General features: G+C 37.5%; 2 protein-coding genes and 2 pseudogenes across 4 annotated transcripts; 1 reads left to right on the top strand and 3 right to left on the bottom strand.

The window, feature by feature from the left end:
• Nucleotides 1-258: 258 nt before the first annotated feature.
• Nucleotides 259-4,301, top strand: LOC116291252 (multidrug and toxin extrusion protein 1-like). The gene is made up of 2 exons (XM_031698396.2): nucleotides 259-426; nucleotides 2,042-4,301. Exon 2 carries the CDS (start codon nucleotides 2,068-2,070, stop codon nucleotides 3,691-3,693), a length of 1,626 nt encoding a protein of 541 aa, XP_031554256.1. The 5' UTR covers nucleotides 259-426; nucleotides 2,042-2,067; the 3' UTR covers nucleotides 3,694-4,301.
• Nucleotides 4,302-5,698: 1,397 nt separating this feature from the next.
• Nucleotides 5,699-12,973, bottom strand: LOC116291298 (uncharacterized). Of its 3 annotated transcripts, none has more exons than XM_031698463.2 (2): nucleotides 12,870-12,973; nucleotides 5,699-8,216 (listed from the first exon to the last, which is right to left on the bottom strand). In XM_031698463.2, exon 2 carries the CDS (start codon nucleotides 8,152-8,154, stop codon nucleotides 6,697-6,699), a length of 1,458 nt encoding a protein of 485 aa, XP_031554323.1. In that variant the 5' UTR covers nucleotides 8,155-8,216; nucleotides 12,870-12,973; the 3' UTR covers nucleotides 5,699-6,696. The 3 variants fall into 3 exon arrangements, with proteins under 3 accessions (XP_031554323.1, XP_031554320.1, XP_031554321.1); XM_031698460.2 differs by lacking the exon at nucleotides 12,870-12,973 and adding an exon at nucleotides 11,519-11,591; XM_031698461.2 differs by lacking the exon at nucleotides 12,870-12,973 and adding an exon at nucleotides 9,346-9,521.
• On the bottom strand, nucleotides 12,812-14,014 carry LOC148911912 (uncharacterized; annotated as a pseudogene).
• A 32-nt stretch (nucleotides 14,015-14,046) lies between these two features.
• On the bottom strand, nucleotides 14,047-15,585 carry LOC148911911 (uncharacterized; annotated as a pseudogene).
• Nucleotides 15,586-16,892: the final 1,307 nt, after the last annotated feature.

Here is a 16,892-nt window from a genome sequence, read left to right as displayed (position 1 = left end):
CCTTTGAATTACAAAAAATAGTAATAAAGATGCTACATATATTTGCCCAATAATGGCTAGATTTCACCCTAATATATTCTACCGACTCAATATGTGCTTTTTCTCACTTGAGCGACTTTTTCAGCATTATACTTCTGTGCACGTGTTTCCGATTCAGTGAACAGTTCTGTTTACGAGTCGTTTGTTTCGCGTTTATGCGTTAACACTATCGCCGGCTTTTATAATTATCATAAAAACCTTGTATTGAGTAAACGACTGAACAATCCTGAAAACAAAAAGAGAAATAACCAAAGAAAAGTGTCCTTGTCTTTTAAGATTTGTAAAGTTTAAAGAATTTCTTCGTGCTTAGAAATTAAACGATTCGGAAGATATTAGATCTCTACTGCCGGAATAATTTAAGGTGAAAAATGGCGGGAGACATAGGAGGTAAGTCCTTAATAATATTAGTTATAACTTCAAAGTTTATGATTCACTTTTATTGGTAAGTTAGCTACAATAAAGTAAGAAAGCAATGTAAAAATAATTTTGTTGCCATCTTTTGGTTAATTATGTTTTTTTGCATGTCCCCAAACCATAGTTAATACTGATTAACTATGCCCAACTCCTAACATATTATAAAATATAGTAAAATAAATAATCTTGTTATAAAGTTGGAAATAAACTAGAGTTAAAAAAGCACGTCTTCGTCAGGACACTCTAATAAATCACTGCATGCCTACTTTTGCAAACTTTTATTTATACTTTCGCACACTGAAAATGTAGATGTTTGATGATTTTGAGATATAATTTATAATGGTAATGGAACTGAGTGGAGTGCAATTTGGTCTGAAACCAAAGTTGCACGACACGAAGGGTCGACTGCAAAAAGGCTAGACCTAACCAAATTTTTGATATTAATAGGAAATGTTTTTCAATAATGAGCAATAATGGCAAAAAGCGCCAAAAACTAGACTTTCGTACGAGTTACAAGATTTAAGCCTAGTACAACAGCCTTTCTTCAAGAAATAGTTTTGGCGCCCACTTCTTGAATACGAAAGGAATTTTTTCTTAATTTTATTGATACGCTTAGGCGTGACAATTCTTGTAGCTGACACCCAGATCATGGGGTTGCATTCATTGCCCGGGGCACGCCATAACCAATTTTTAAATATTTTATATTTTCAAGAAATATTCCAGCACATCTGTCACAAATTCGCTTGGATGTTGGACTTGATGTATTAACATATATTATATAAGTCCAACTTCCATTCGGAACTATTGTTTTCTGGTCACTCATGCGAAATCAGTTAATACTTAACAGCCAGTGTCTATCAAACCTGTAGCCCTCATTCCATAATCCAATTGGAATTTAGAAGTTGATCTTTGTAAAGGAAGGAGAACCAACTAGGGAGAGAACCAACTATAAACTCTACTCGCATAAGACACCAAGCGACACACCACGCCCGGCGGGACTCGAGCCCGGGTCGCATTGAGGAGAGGCAAGCGCTCTCGACGCTAAAAACGCCACCCGTGGTTCTTTCGCACTCCCTTCCACATAACCGCACCCCACTTCTAGAATTAAGTGAGCAGTACTATATACAGTCAATTCAAAAAACGTTGTCGTCGACCGGCTCAAGCCTACTCGACTGGACCGAAAGGAATATGGGTAAAAATCACTGAAGCGGTTAAATATTCGTTCTGAATTAATTGTTCTCGCTAGTAATAAGATAATAATGGCGAGAAACAATCCATCAAATGCTGTCTTCGGGTTTAGGGAAAGAAAAACAAAGTAGTTATGATTCAGTTCACAATTTCGAAAATATGAATGCATTGAAAAAATGTCTCCTTCAACACTTCCCGCTGGCCTACGAAGGTTCGTGCTGTAAATGAGGCATAACTAGTCAGATAAAATTATGGAGTCAACTCTGCTTCAATGATTGCTACCCAGAGTTCCTTTCGGTCCAGTCGCGTAGGCTTAAGTTGGTCGACGACAACATTTTTTGAATTTACTGTATGTCCACTTTGAAGTTTTATCATATAATTTATTTTTTCTTTCTTACAGTTATCTACTAAAACTCAGAGACTGTGATGATCATGGGTTACAAAGATGCTCTCTCGTCGATGGCCAAGACTCTACCAATATCCACATTCAAAAACTTGTTCCAATTGATTTGGCCTTTGTATCTATCTTTGTTGATACGTCGGTTCGTTGGGCCGATCAATGCAGCCTTTGCAGGTAGAGTTGGAACGAAAGAATTAGGAGCCGTTGGTATATCTTACGGTCTTTTGGCTGTAACAGCAACAGGCCTTGGTAGTGGCTTAGCAGTATCATATGAGACCATGGCAGCCAAAGCTTTAGGAGCGCGACAGTACCATATGGTTGGAATCCTTCTCCAGAAAGCATTCTTGCTTGTGGGCTGCCTGTGCATTTTTGTGACGTCACTGTGGTTCCATGTCTGTGCTCTTCTTAGATTGATTGGGATCCCTGTGGATGTAGCGGAGAAATCAGAGGAGTACCTTCTAATGTACATTCCCTCCATGCTAGGGATATTTCTGTTTCGAATATTAAGAGCATATCTTATCGTCCAGCGAAACGTTATTCCGTCTTCTATTGTAGCCTTTATTGGAGTGGCTTTTTTAGTCCCCTTTAACTACGCTTGCATGTATCTATTCCATTGGGGAGTATCTGGAATTGCGATAGCAAGTGATTTTTCCTATTTCTTGATGGTTCTTCTAATGATTCTCTACATCCTGATAACCGGGATTTACGAAGAAACATGGCCTGGATTAACAGCAAGATGTTTTCTCCAGTGGAAAAAGTACCTGACCTTAGCAATCCCAGGCGCTTTAAGTTTCTTGCTGAAATCTTCAGTCCATGAAATTGCGTTGATAGCAATCGGCAGGCTAGGAGAGGTAGAGACTGCAGCACAAACTGGGCTGTTCACAACGACTAAAGCAATGCTAACGTTGCCATTTGCAATAGCCATGCCAATGAACATCAACATAGCTAAGAACTTTGGAGAACGAAATCCTGAAGAATCAAGGCGAACAGCGATAGTTGGTGGTCTCTTTAATCTCGTGATTTCCCTTGTTTTTGCAGGAGGGCTACTCGCTCTCAAAGACGTAATTGGTGGAGTGTTCACCAACGACGTTGCAGTTCAAACCTTGATTTCCCACGTGACGCCTTTCGCCGCCTTTTCCTTTTTATTGGAATCCATCACCACTGTAATGTTTGTCATTTGTTTATCCCTACGCTTACAGCTTCATTCGACGGTCATCTATTTCATCTCTTGTTATTTGATTGGTTTACCACTGGGTATCTCGCTGGCTCTACACAAGAAAGAACTATCTTTGTTATGGTGTGGACTAGCGGTTGGATTCTGTGTTCAGTTCTTCATGTTTTCTGTACTGTTTTTTTTCCAAGTTGACTTTGAAAGAATTTCGGAAGAACGAGCAAAAGCGGATGATGATCAAGAAAAGGAAAAAACCGAATATTCTCCCGTAAAAACTGTTGAAGATGAATCTTGTCAGGAGGAAGGAACAGAAAAGAGTGATGCAGAAAATTTGTTTGCAGAAGACAAAGATGACACACGCGTGGGTGATGATGAAGAGAAAATAACACTTAAACTGATCGGAAAACGATTTTTAATCTTTGGAATTGCGATATTTTGTCTTATCGTTTCAATAGTCATTAGAGTGAAAGTGGGCTTGTAGCATATTCAACTTATATACTGACATAATCATATCATATGCAATTTAACATAGTTCCAGTAATTTTTGTTTCACAGCACGAAAAGCAGGGCCCTGGACAGCGCGAGTTTTTCTTCCACATTTTCCACATCTATATATGCCATTGAAAGAATCATCTTATAGTATGGGGTGATGGTGAAGGAATTGAACAGAGGACCCCAATATGGCGTTATTAGCTCTAACTATCAGTATCCCTTGAACACCTTCTTTTTTAAGTCATTTAGCAAATTGTTTTATCATTTCCATAAGAAAGTACAAATTTGAATCAGAAAGAAAATGCGCAAAGCATTTTGGTAGTTGTAGTGAAATGACGCCATCATGTAAACTTCGTATTGCATGCCTTTATTTCCCCCACCTTCAGTGTATGTAACTCAAAAACAGAAAAAAGTATACAGGTTGACCAGTAACCTTCATTGTCGAGCTGCGCGGTTGAGTGAAAAGCTACAACATATTAACCATACCTTTCAAGAACCTGAGCAACTGCTTCAGTTCGTTCATAGCAAAATAAACTAAATATTTTATCTCTTAACAAATGCATGTATTATAGCAAGTTGAAATCCGTTATCCCATGTCTGAAAAGCCCCTATAAAAAGCAGTGTATTGCAGTATTTAAAGCAGCACACACATTATTAGAATGCGCTTATTTATTTTCATGCGAAGATATTGTAAAAAATATTTTAAGAATAATAATATTCTTATTCCGATTACCGATAAAAGACATTTAGACAATCATACATTTAGACATTTAGACATTTAGATATTTAGACTAAAAGAAATATCACGTGTTTCATGATGTATTCTTTGCCTCGTGTGCGTCAGCCTGAACTTTAAAGTAACTGAATTCAACTCGTGAATCGAAAATGCAGAATGCCCCGACCATTTAGTGAGGATTTAAGATGGAGAATGGTATTTCAGCGTTTGTTTTATGCCAGAACTTTCGAGAAAGCACGTGATATTTCTTTTAGTCTTAATGTCTAAATGTGTTAATGTGTAAATGTCTTTTTTCGGTGGACAACGTTAATGACATTAATTGTATATATTTCAATAGTATTATGTTTTTCCGTTTCAAACCATTCATGTGTCATTGGCTGTAAAAATGCGATAGATAGATAGATAGATAGATACTTTATTAACGTGTCAAGAAAATAACTAGCTATGGGAAAACCGTCTACTAATAGGGGACACCTAAGGTATAATAATCAAATCAAATCATAAGATATACGATGATATTAATTAAGACTAAAAATTAATCCAATAAAGTACTAAAAAATTATTTCATATATATAAGTATAAAATATAAAATATAAATATAGTTCTAATGTTTCGATAATAATGTAATAAAAATCCTAATCATCCTTTCAACTATTACATAAAAAACACCCTCTACATCCATTGTCAATTAAAGATGTCAGGTTTTTTTACGGATGCGATTTTTAAAATCACCTAAAGATTTGCTTAATGTTTCTTTTTTGTCTAATTTGCTCCACAGTATGGGACCTAGATTTCTAAGATGATGCTTACCAAACGTGACTGTGTTGCTCAGTTGACATGACCATTCTGGCCTCAGAAATCAGTTTTACTAAGTGGGAAATGAGATTCTCGATCTTTTTTTCTTTTATCGACTTTGGATAACTCACTTTATCTGTTTTCAATTCGGTACGAACTATTATTAAATTTCTTTTTCTCTCAACGAACTTTGAGGTGTACAGTACATTTACACAGCTTGTTATGCAAGGGCTTATGTCTAAGCCATTCCGAAGTTGAGGAAAAAACTGTGTTTAGGTGGAATTGCACTGTATTGTGGACTGTTTTAGGGGACATATTTCCAAGATGGCGTCTAATTTCGTTCCCTAAAACAGCCCACAATTCACACAAGTGCAAATCAACCCAGTTACGTTCTTCCCTCAACCTCGGAATGGCTAAAAGCATGTTTGAAAAACAATAAAGTAGAGAGAATAAGAGAAAAATATCAAATGCCCTTGCACAATTTATTACTACTATACTTTGAAAAACAATAGACTAAACTAATCAAATACCTATATAATACTTGAGTCTCAGATATAGTACATGCGTCCCTTTTCTTCAAGACCTAAGCCGTACATTACGTACGCGTGTTGCTGAATCTGTAAGCCATATACAACTATTTCAATAAAATATGTCATCGCCAAAGGGAATAGCCGGCAATAGGAGATGAGAGATAAGCAATATAGGGCTTTTAAGTTGTGACGTATTTCCGGGTCAAATCACACGAAAGATCGCTAATATCTTGCCACATTTATTCCCAGGATTTAATCTCTACCTTCAACGATTAGATATATGAACAGACTAGGAAATCCTGCTATAAAGAAAAAACACAGAAAAATGTCTGTAGATGCAATTATTAAGTTGGACCAGGAAGTTGTTTTACGTTCGATCGAATTACGTCACACTGAACAGCTCTATAGAGAGAGGTCCTTCCAGGATCCAAGAATACTGTTTCTGCTTCTTATTCCCCTCAAGAATATGGACCTTAGTGTTGGGACTAATTAAATGTTGTTTGTTGTCGATGAAACCATTTTCGTTTCGGAATGATGGCGGTGACAACGTTTTTTGAAATAGAGGTATATAACTCCTAAGTTCTTGAATACGCACGACAGCCGTTGTCGGCACATGAGGGCGATCGAAGGTTAGTTTGAAAATTCTCGATCAAAAAAACTGTTCACATGTAAAAATTCTTGTAAAAATTGCTAAATTAGGTTATACTTATATGACAAAACTTGAAGTGTTCTTAAACTTGGCCTCCCTTTCAAAGTGTTTTGGTCCTTTCCCCGAAGAGAGGGCCTTTATCTTATCTCTCTGCTCTAGTCCTCTTGTCACTGCTTTGCTTGCCCTTGCTGTCCTTCTCTTAACTAGCTGCCCTCAGTTCCCAGCCGAGATCAATCATATAATAAAATACCTAGTGAAATAGATACTGAATAATGTTCCTTACTATACATTCATAATTTCAGAAAGCAAAAGCGAATCATCATTCAGACTCTGAAAGACTTCTTTACTAAACTGACCATTTTCATCGCACAAAGCTTGTGCCATCTTGTCAATAGCAATTGTTGATAACACTGTCTGCACGTATGCCTCGATCAGGTCATCCAATCCCAAGCCAAGCTGGAGGAAATTATGACAATCATGTCGAATCATCCTGTCGACGTCTGAATTCCACGTTCCGTCTGGATTCTTGAAAGAGAGGTTGGTCATGAATGCCTCAGCGTGGTCACTTACTTCACCGAATCCATCTACGATAGGTCGACCTGCTCTTCTTGAGTACATTCCAACGGGCCTGAGACCTGTAGGGCTAGAACTAACCATCATACGAACATCAGATACGTAGACACATCCCTTTTCTGAGGGCAAGGTCCCTATGTGGGTATACCGTTGGACACCTTCGTGACCTTCCTCTCTTAACCCAATTAGTTCCTGGACAATATACAGTTCATATGGATGGTTCTCATTAAGAAAGTCTTGTAGTTGTTCCTCATTCTTAATGATATAGACTCCCTGACCTGCGTTGCTATAAGGGATCTTGATTACAGCCTGGCCACCAAATTTTGCCACCCAATTCGGGATGTCACGCCTTTGTACGTCACATATGGTAAGTGGGGTGTTAATAGCTAATCCAGTATCCAGCAGCTCTTTGTTGAAACTGGTATAGGCCTTGGACGCAAGTAACTTGTTCCTTCCACCAGCTAAACACACAATGGAAGGATTCACAATCAAAGTCTTCGAAGAGATTGGAAGACGATTCCATGGGCGTTGAGTGACGTAACGGAAGGCAGCTCGGATGGGGTGCCATGTTTGATCCTCTCCAAAAACATGCAAGACGCCATCACGGAATTCAAAAGCTGGGTTTGTCTCATCAATGTATGCTGAAACAAAATGGACCTCTTCATTGAATAAATCAGCCATGGCATGAGCATAACCAGTTGTTTCGATGGGGTTCTTATCGTAAAGAACAGCCAGTTCTCCTTGGACTAACCGTCTGCTATTCAAAGTTGTCTTGAAAGTACGCTCCAAGAAGGTACGGTAGCCTCCATGTTTTTGTTCTTTATCCACAAGAGGCATGTATTTCTGACCGGATGGACAAGAATTATTTTCAATAAGCACCATTTTCTTTTCTCCATCTTTTGACGCGACTTTCATCAGATCTGCCCCGGCCCACAGGAAATACCTGGGCTGGTATGCCAACAATGTTTCCAACTTTTCTTTACTAACCATAGGATGTAGCATGCAATAACGTCTCACAATAGAAGACCCGTCAAGTTCCAAAAAGTACTTGGCAACTGGGTCTATCGGTTTCTCATATCCTTTATGTACCCAGTGGTTGTTCGGCTCAAAGGAATTGGGCTTGATAAGTTTAGAGGGTTTAGCTGGTTGCTGTGTATTTGTCGTCATCGTGATTGGAGGGATTGTTGGTCACGCTTCTTTCTTGCCTGATGCTGGGGACTAGGGCAAATCTGTTGACAATAAAAACAAAACTAAGTACCTCCTGACTGGGGATAGTCGTTACGGTAAAGAGAGAATGATAGCTCGGAATTTTTACACACTAAAAGATTTAAGTCTACGCTCCAATTTTGATCTTCAGTTATTTACGTGAGGACTAGGAAGAGTAATCTATTGTAGAGTAACCTTGAATGTCGGCTGAAAGGGACATGACATTCATCAAACTTTACGGTTTTTTTCAGCAAAAGGTAGAGACAGTTCTTGAAAATAGGCCTTATTGTTTTAATTCCTCCTAAAAAAGGACCGTTTTGAAAACAGATTATAAGCTACAAATATATTCTAATACATTTTTTCTCTATAATTTACATATTTTTTCACCGGAACTATGTTTTTTTTTTTTAAGTGATCGACTTTTAAGTCATTTTACTTGCACGATTGCATGGTGACCATCTGGTTTTTGAACTTATTTTGTGTGTTTATTTTATGTTGCTTTTACAAAGTTTCAGAAAATTGACATTCGTATTTGTCCGCTAACGTCCTTAAGTGCATTACTCTAAATGTCTGCCTGTTTGTTTGTCTGTCATTAGCGAGATGAGGGTTGGAGAGAAGGGCGCTGCATAATACGTGACCTGCAGGCGTAAGCAATAAAGTTTGCATGTAAAATGCGTCTACATTGCGTGTACATGCGTCTACATTGTTCAATATATAAATATAATTTATTTATATTTCATATTTATTTTATTCATCGAACAAATTAATGGCTTATAGCGATATGATAAATTCGATTCGGAACTCTTTATTGAGGTGGAGCGAATATTTCAAATATCCGCTCGCTAACGTGATAAAGGCCTAATATGCTCAACTGGTTTTATTCTAGAAAACATCTATATCATTATCAAACTCTCGCTTGCTTTCACATGAAAGTGGATAAGCACGAATAGCCGGTAATCTAATTACATGATTTGATGTAACATCTAAATTTTACTAGACATTTGAAAGTAGTTTTATATCCAAACGACTCAAGTGATTGCGAGTCTCAAGTCAATATATTAGAGTAAGTTTTTCTGGTTTGTAAACAAGAAAGTTTCGTACTTGACTAACAGTCGAAGTTAGACAAAAGAAAACAAAGGAATTTGTACCAACCATGTACTATGTATTACGCAGATTGCGCAGACTATTTTTTTATGGACATGGGCGAATGAGAATCACGCTAGAGTGGTTTACGATCGCTTTCCTTCGATGTACTGTCAGCTTTAGGATGATTTTTTCAACCCGTGATAGAAAAATGAACGTTCCATCGCACTCTTGAGAGTCCGTTCGCCTTATTGTATGCCTGTTTGCTCTAATGACAATGCTTCTTCGCTTTAATGAATATTCCTTTGCGGTTAATGAACAGCAAAAGGTGTACTAGTTGATTATGAAAAAAAAAAAAAAAAACCCCAAAAGAAAACAATGGGTTTAGAGTCTACTAATAAATATTGTGCTTACTATGTTTTCACGGCTTATAAAATAAGATCACTCCACAGGTGGCTGGCTTGATTTAGACATAAATTAATGTAATATGGCATCAAGTTCATGAATGATCTAGACGTGTTCATTATGATGTGTAATCAAGCATAAGCTGCATTAATTGCATGAATCGAAGCGAATATTGGGTTTCAAAACTACTGAAAATTTGAGAACATTTACGTCGATACTTTTTTGAGTGTTTTTTTTCAAGTCTGCAAAGTTCCAGTGCAAGGAATGCCGCCTTGGGTACCTTTGGACGTGGCAACTTTCGGCATCCAACCGCGTATTACTCATGCATTTGTGATTATTCAATGTTCACTGTTTGTTTTCGACTCATGTCTGAAACTATTCTGATATTATTTTGAAAATATCTAAGATATTAGTGGATATGAGATTGTTTTTGAATCTTAACGCATTGTCCTTGCTTTTTTCGTAGCTTGAATATCGATTTATGCTAATAAGCAAACATAAAACGGTCTCGATCCTAATCACCTGGCCTCGGCTCTTGTTTTTATGTACTTTTCAGTTTATTTTATTTTCAGTTTATTCCTTTTTTACTTTCTTATTTTTGTCGTGTTGCCTGGTAGAGTGCAAACAATTAGAGTGCTCACACTAAATCCATGAAACAAATACTAATTTTTAGCACTAAATGGTGATAATTAAACAATTAAAATAATTTTTTTTTGCGGATACGGGTTGCGTCCACACGTGTTCGCAAATTTTTGTGTCCGTATCCGCAAATTTTACGAAAACGGATACGTGTGGACGATGAAAACGATTCGAATACGCTGCGTGTGGACGCAACCCGTATCCGCAAAAAATAATTTGCGGATACAAAAATTTCCGGATGCGTGTGGACGGGGCCTTAATATCATTAAAGTTTCGCGGTTATATTGTTTCTACTCTGGTATAAACTTTAGCGTCAAATACATTCAGTATTTTAGGGCTACTATTTTAGCTAGATTTTAATAGAGTGCAAACAATTAATCCTTGAAACACAAATAACTAAATAGTACAAAATAGTGCTAGCTAAACAATAGAAAGCAATGGAATTTGCATGAAATTGTGCTATTTAGTATTAGAGTACAAACACTATAAGTGTGCAACATAAATACCACTAAATACTGCTAAATAATGCTAATCCTATTGTTTTCTATTGTTTAATTAGCATTATTTACTACTAAATAGTGCAAAGTGTTGCACACTTTTAGTATTTGTACTCTACTCTAGTTTCACGGCTATATTATATTGTTTGCACGCTAGCACATTATTGTCTAAGTTTATTTCATAAATGCTATTACACGTTGACTAATAATTTTTATTTCACGGGTAAATGCCTTCACTCTATTTGTATGGCTCTATATAGCCATTTCCAGCTCCTCTTCGCGTGTCAAACACACAATGAAATAATTCAAATACCTTGTTTGCGTGAATCGAATTTCTTAAGGTCTGAGTTATTGGTTGGTCACGTACGAATGGCGAAAATGGCTTGTGATAGTTCCATTTATACAAGTAGTCTAAAGCGAGTAACTAGCAACACAGCATTTTACTCTACTAAACCAGTGCAACAAAAATTACATTAATGTATTTTGGTCAAAATGGGATATATTAAACTTAATTCAACTAGAGTGAAATCCTTAAATCCGTGAATAACATATTAGTAGACTAGTAAACAGTTGAAACCCTAATTCTATTTTTCTAGTATTAGACTATTGTACGTTGACTAGCGTTTTTTTATTTTATCTTAACCGTTTAAATGCCTTCACTCTATCTACAATTGCAAGAAAATAAAATCGAAATACCTCACCTTGTGGAGATTCTGTTTTATTGTTACGTTCTTTCCAACTCGGGGTCTTGGCGAAAATGAATTCATGAAATACTTATTCCAGTAGAGTGATTTCATTATTGAAATAATTTATCGGTAAATGCTTGTGTTTTCCCTTTGATCCATGGATCTCTATGACAACTAATGCAATGTCTATTTTTTTAATTGTTTATTCTATTTTGTACCGGTTAGAGTGATTTTAATCAGTGGAACATTGGAAAAAGGGTACCTTTTTTCAGACAATCGCGGTAAATAGAGTCGCAAAATGAAAAAGGTAGTTTTTTTTCTATATTGCATCATTTGCCAGAAATGTTAAAATTGGGAAAAGAGTCCGAATTCAATGACCGTCATTTAATAATTAAGAGAAAAGTAGAGTTGCCGGAGTGTTCCACTGTTTTTGTTTACAATCTTGTCGTTATAGCCTTAATTAAATATAATGTTCAGCTCTGCTCCCGTGTAAATCTTGCAACTACATTTTAATTCACTTCGTTCAAACGAATGTAAATCATTTACGTTCTAAATTATTGTATTAACGACAGAAACCAAACTAAGGTTGGTTACACGATCGAACTGATAATGACTGTTTATTCAAACCGATTCCCCTATACCTTTTGCGGGATTCGGGATTGGCCTAATCTTTTTTACGGGAAACGGGAATTGAGCTTTTTTTTATGCGTGATTCGGGATTCAATCTTTTTGTGTCCGCGCGAATCCTTCTTTCCATTTATGCGTGATTCGGGAATGTCTTTACTTTGCGCGACGTCCGTTTGCTGATTTTGGCGATAACAATTCAATACTATTCTTATTGTACTCTGGCTGTCACTTAAGTTACGGTCACTATTCACTATTTCCGTTCTTTTGTGATGCTTTCCCGCACACATGACCTGATTGGCTTTTGAAGAGGCCATTTGACAACTTTAATTAAGTGATAGCACGAAAGTAGATGAGTAGTCTGGACTGATTCGAAAAAGGATTGCAAACATCATTTAAAATAATTCCATTATTATACTTGATATTCCTAGATAAATCTGTTATTATAATGCGTGAAACGTTTTTCCATGAACTTAGAATGTAACAAATATTTTGGTGTATTTTTCGTGATTCGAAAAAATAATTTTATGTGAAACGTGATCACTTCGATTTTTGCGTGGATGGGAATGCGATTTCAGAATTTTACGTGAGAATGGAATTGGCCAAATAATTTTTTTTTGAATGCATTTTGCTAGGGGGTATAGGATTAATATTTAATACAACTTCATTAATAAAGGTATAAATCTATAGTCCCAAACTCTTAGACACACTCAAACGATTATCAACTGTTTGCAACACATACATATCTTTGGCTTTGTCAGTTTTCCATCTTCCGTGTAGTTTGAGGAATCTTTCATAAACATTCCTCAGATTGTTCTTGAACACACTGGTATTTTCACCTGAACGCAGGCTGTTCAAACCATAGTTAATAGGGGGAATGGTTATGAAACCTATTGTTATAAGTCTTTGTTCACTTTTTTCAAGCGTGACCCTGCACAATCCTTTGTTTTACCATTGTTGGCAATGGCTGAGCCAAACAGACCAAAATAAAGATATTTGAATATTCCTTACAATAATCCCATAGAGTTTATATTTACTTATTTTGCAATTTTGGATGAGCAAAAATCAAACCTTGTGCATGGTCAAGACCGATTCAACATCAAAAGCGAACAAAGACCTATAACAATAGGTTTCATAACCATTCCCCTCTATTAAATATGTGCTAACCAAAGCTTTTAGATTCATAACCTAATTGTTTTAAGGCTTCAATGAAAATTTCTATAGCTCTCGTATATGATAACTTTGTATTCCTAAGTTTGAAGCCAGAGCCTGTTTTTATTAATGACCTAAAAAGGCGTAATTCTATGTTTTTATTCATATCAAACTTATGCATATATTCCTTTCCAACAGGGTGAATGGACAATACGCAGTATTGGTTCTAGCTACAAAAACCTATTTTTTTCCTCTATATTGGTCGTTCTTACTGTGGAACAAAAATCTTAACACAATCAGTTTCTATTGAAACATGATCAATGAGTATATCGCATAATTCTTCAGTGCGAAAAAAGCCTGCAAATCCTAGAATGCAAAACGTAGCTAAGCGTAGGTTTTTTCCATCGGCATCAGCGGCGGCAAATTTGTCTATTTGAGCTCCTTAATGATATCTGTCGTAATAGGCGCCCTCATATGAATTACATTATTCCTAGATGTTTTCGCCAATTCCACAATATTCTTACAAACACCATCATCTAAAGGTTTGCCAGGGAGTCCCGGGATTAACGAATGGAGCGACTTAAGCGCGGCGTGGGTCACAATCACTGTAGATGGAAACTTGTTCTTTTTCTGGATTTCGTAAAGGAACACCGCCACCACTGGAATAGAAAAGGGTAAATTCACAGCGATAGACTTTAGTTTGCACAAACTAAAAAACTGTTTGACTGCTCTCATATAATCACGCACTGTGGAAGGCGCTCTAGATTTTAGGAGGCCTGAATAACATCCTTAGCATTGGGGATCAAAACCTGAGGAAGTGGCCAGAATGTACTGGACTTCAGGATCTTAAAAGCAAAAAGAAAAAATAGACAATAAAAACGACAAAATCGCACATGCTAATCACTTCCAGACGAGTGAAATGCGTGCTCTGGCATCTCCTGGAATGTAAGGAAACACAATTGTTTCACCAGCAAAATACTATACAACATACCAACACATAAAGCAATCAAGTTTCATATTCTCCAGTGGGATCATCTCCATATACTTTCTTTGAGGCCCCGTCCACACGTATCCGGAAATTTTTGTGTCCGCAAATTATTTTTTGCGGAGACGAAAATGTTTACGTCCACACGCAGCGTATTCGAATCGTTTTCACCGTCCACACGTATCCGTTTTCGTAAAATTTGCGGATACGGACACAAAAATTTGCGGACACGTGTGGACGCAACCCGTTTGCGGATACAAAAATTTCCGGATACGTGTGGACGGGGCCTGACTTTCTTTCACCTTGGACCCAGTGGTCCATGCGTATCAACTCAATAGCTCTTACTTACATGGCTACGAAAATTGATATCGTAGGCAGCAAACCGACCTTGAAATCGGTTCGAGCCCAAAAGTAAATTAGGGTTTTTTCCCAACTTTAACACCGTGTCACCGTCTTGGACAAGGCAACCTGTGATAAATTTGCCAAACGTTCTCGTTAACACTGGCCAAAATGCGGAGGAGGGCCAAACCGGCACTACGACTGTTCCCATCGCTCTATGCAGGGACATATGTCGAACGGCTCGTGCAATCATACAAACTGGCGGTACGACCAAACAATTCTCGGGCGTCAATGCAAATTCTGAACAAAGAAATCAATGCCTGTGGAACCTGGATTCCAAAATTGAGAATAAAATCGCAGTAATTTAGCGAAGTAATACACGACAAAACAATCCACCGTATGGGAATCCCATAGATGCTCGAGGTCGTGAAAAATTCTCTGTTAACTGCCAATCATCATAGTCATAGAGCTTGCTTTATAGAGTCCGCTTTTTCATTCTGGGTCCTTGGAATCCATTGGATGTCCAAGTGGATGTTGTTTTGAACACAGCACTGATAAATTTCGATAGCAAGTCTATGCAATACTATGCATACTGCCGACCTGGACGATACGGGCAGCCGATTGATTATCGGTATGCCACTTCACGTGCAAAAATTGTAATTAAGACTTGAAAGGCTTCACAGACAATAGGATCGTTTCTAATTCCTTCCAGGTAGAGCTTTCGTGACTTTTGTAAGAATCCCATAATTTATGACAGACAAATTCTTGATTAAACTCAATAAAGGCTCCACAGCCTGTGACGCTGGCATCAGAGTAAACAAAGTAACTGGGCTTGCTTTCTAAAAAAAAAACAGTTCTTTTGGTTCGTGCTGTACAAATTTTTGTACCAAAAGTGCAATTCGCAAATACAATAAACATCTAGGCAAGGTTCCGAGTCCCAATGATCCGTGCAAACAGTGGCTATAACACAATGTCTCGTCATGATTCTTGACAAATTTGACCCGTGACCGGACCCGTAGAAATGATCTGGCCAGTAAATGAGGCTATGGTTCTCGCTGTGACGCAACTATTCTGAATAGTTTGTATAGACTGTTTGATCTTATTCACTATTCGACTTGTCACGCTGAGAATGCCCGACTGACTGTTCCAATTCAAGCCTAACCATACTAGTTCTTGACAAGGGGTCCACACGGATTTCTCGTTATTGACTATGAGTCCCGCCCTTGAAAGACCTTCCTTAACTGGGTTTGCAATTCTACAGCTTACTTGATAGCCGTTTTCTGTACCCCATCATCGTCTAGGTATAATGTTGTACGAATAACCTGGTATCTCCAGTGTTTCAATAGGGGTTTGAGAGTTTTGGTAAATATAAAAGGCGCCGTGGCTAATCCAAAAGGAAGTACAATAAAGACAAAATATTTTAATATTCGAGCAATCGTACATGTCCATGAAACGGAAAAATCTCTATGTGGTGGTAACTACTTTTTAAGTCATGCAACTCCCTTTTTTAAAATACGTTATAGCAGTTTTCCAATCCTCGTATTTAAAGCGATGTTTGACCAAATGTTGGTTGACAATTTCGCCAATAGTTAATACAATAAATGCTATGGTAACGAAACTTGTTAAATTGGGTGAACCTTGTAATGTGAATGATCTGACCACGTGATATGACGTGACTTCACATATCACGTGGGTTAACAACCAAACATTATCGCCGATTTTTGCCAGTAGTTTTGACTTACAAACAATTGCATGTTATTATTTCATCAAATGAAATAATACTTTGTACGACCAGGATATCGTATAAAAAGAATCATGGAAGGTTTTGACATTTTAAGTAACTTGCAATGCAAGTTTGAAATATTAATTGCACAGTTTTTGAAATATTGCGAAGACGTTTTCGCCTGATTTGCATGCAGACTACGAGCATGCGTAGACGTTTTTCTCTCGGGTCGCATACCACATTATCTCAGCATACGAGCATGCAAATAACACATTTCGTGTGTTTCGTGCGTTTTCGTGTGGAAATCAAGCAAAATTGACGACAGTCAGCTTAACCAATCACAGCACAAAAGATGACGAACGGTGAGCTTGCAATGATAGAGACATGTGAATAATTGTCCAAGGTGTTAAAAAAGGTCTCTATTACTGCCAGGTCACCGTTCGTCTCGCTTCGATGCAAAGGCACCGCTACCTTTCAAGATGGCACAGGGAACTGTGAAGGGGACTATTGACAAGGAACCTTGGCGATTCTATGTTTATCTACTGGGTAAGCGTAAATAAATGGAC

The sequence above is a fragment of the Actinia tenebrosa genome, unplaced genomic scaffold (genome assembly GCF_029948245.1).
Source record: "Actinia tenebrosa isolate PJP-AT-01 unplaced genomic scaffold, QUT_ActTen_1.0 PGA_scaffold12__29_contigs__length_12842862, whole genome shotgun sequence".
Lineage (NCBI taxonomy): Eukaryota > Metazoa > Cnidaria > Anthozoa > Actiniaria > Actiniidae > Actinia > Actinia tenebrosa.
This window is presented reverse-complemented; position numbering and strand designations above follow the sequence as displayed.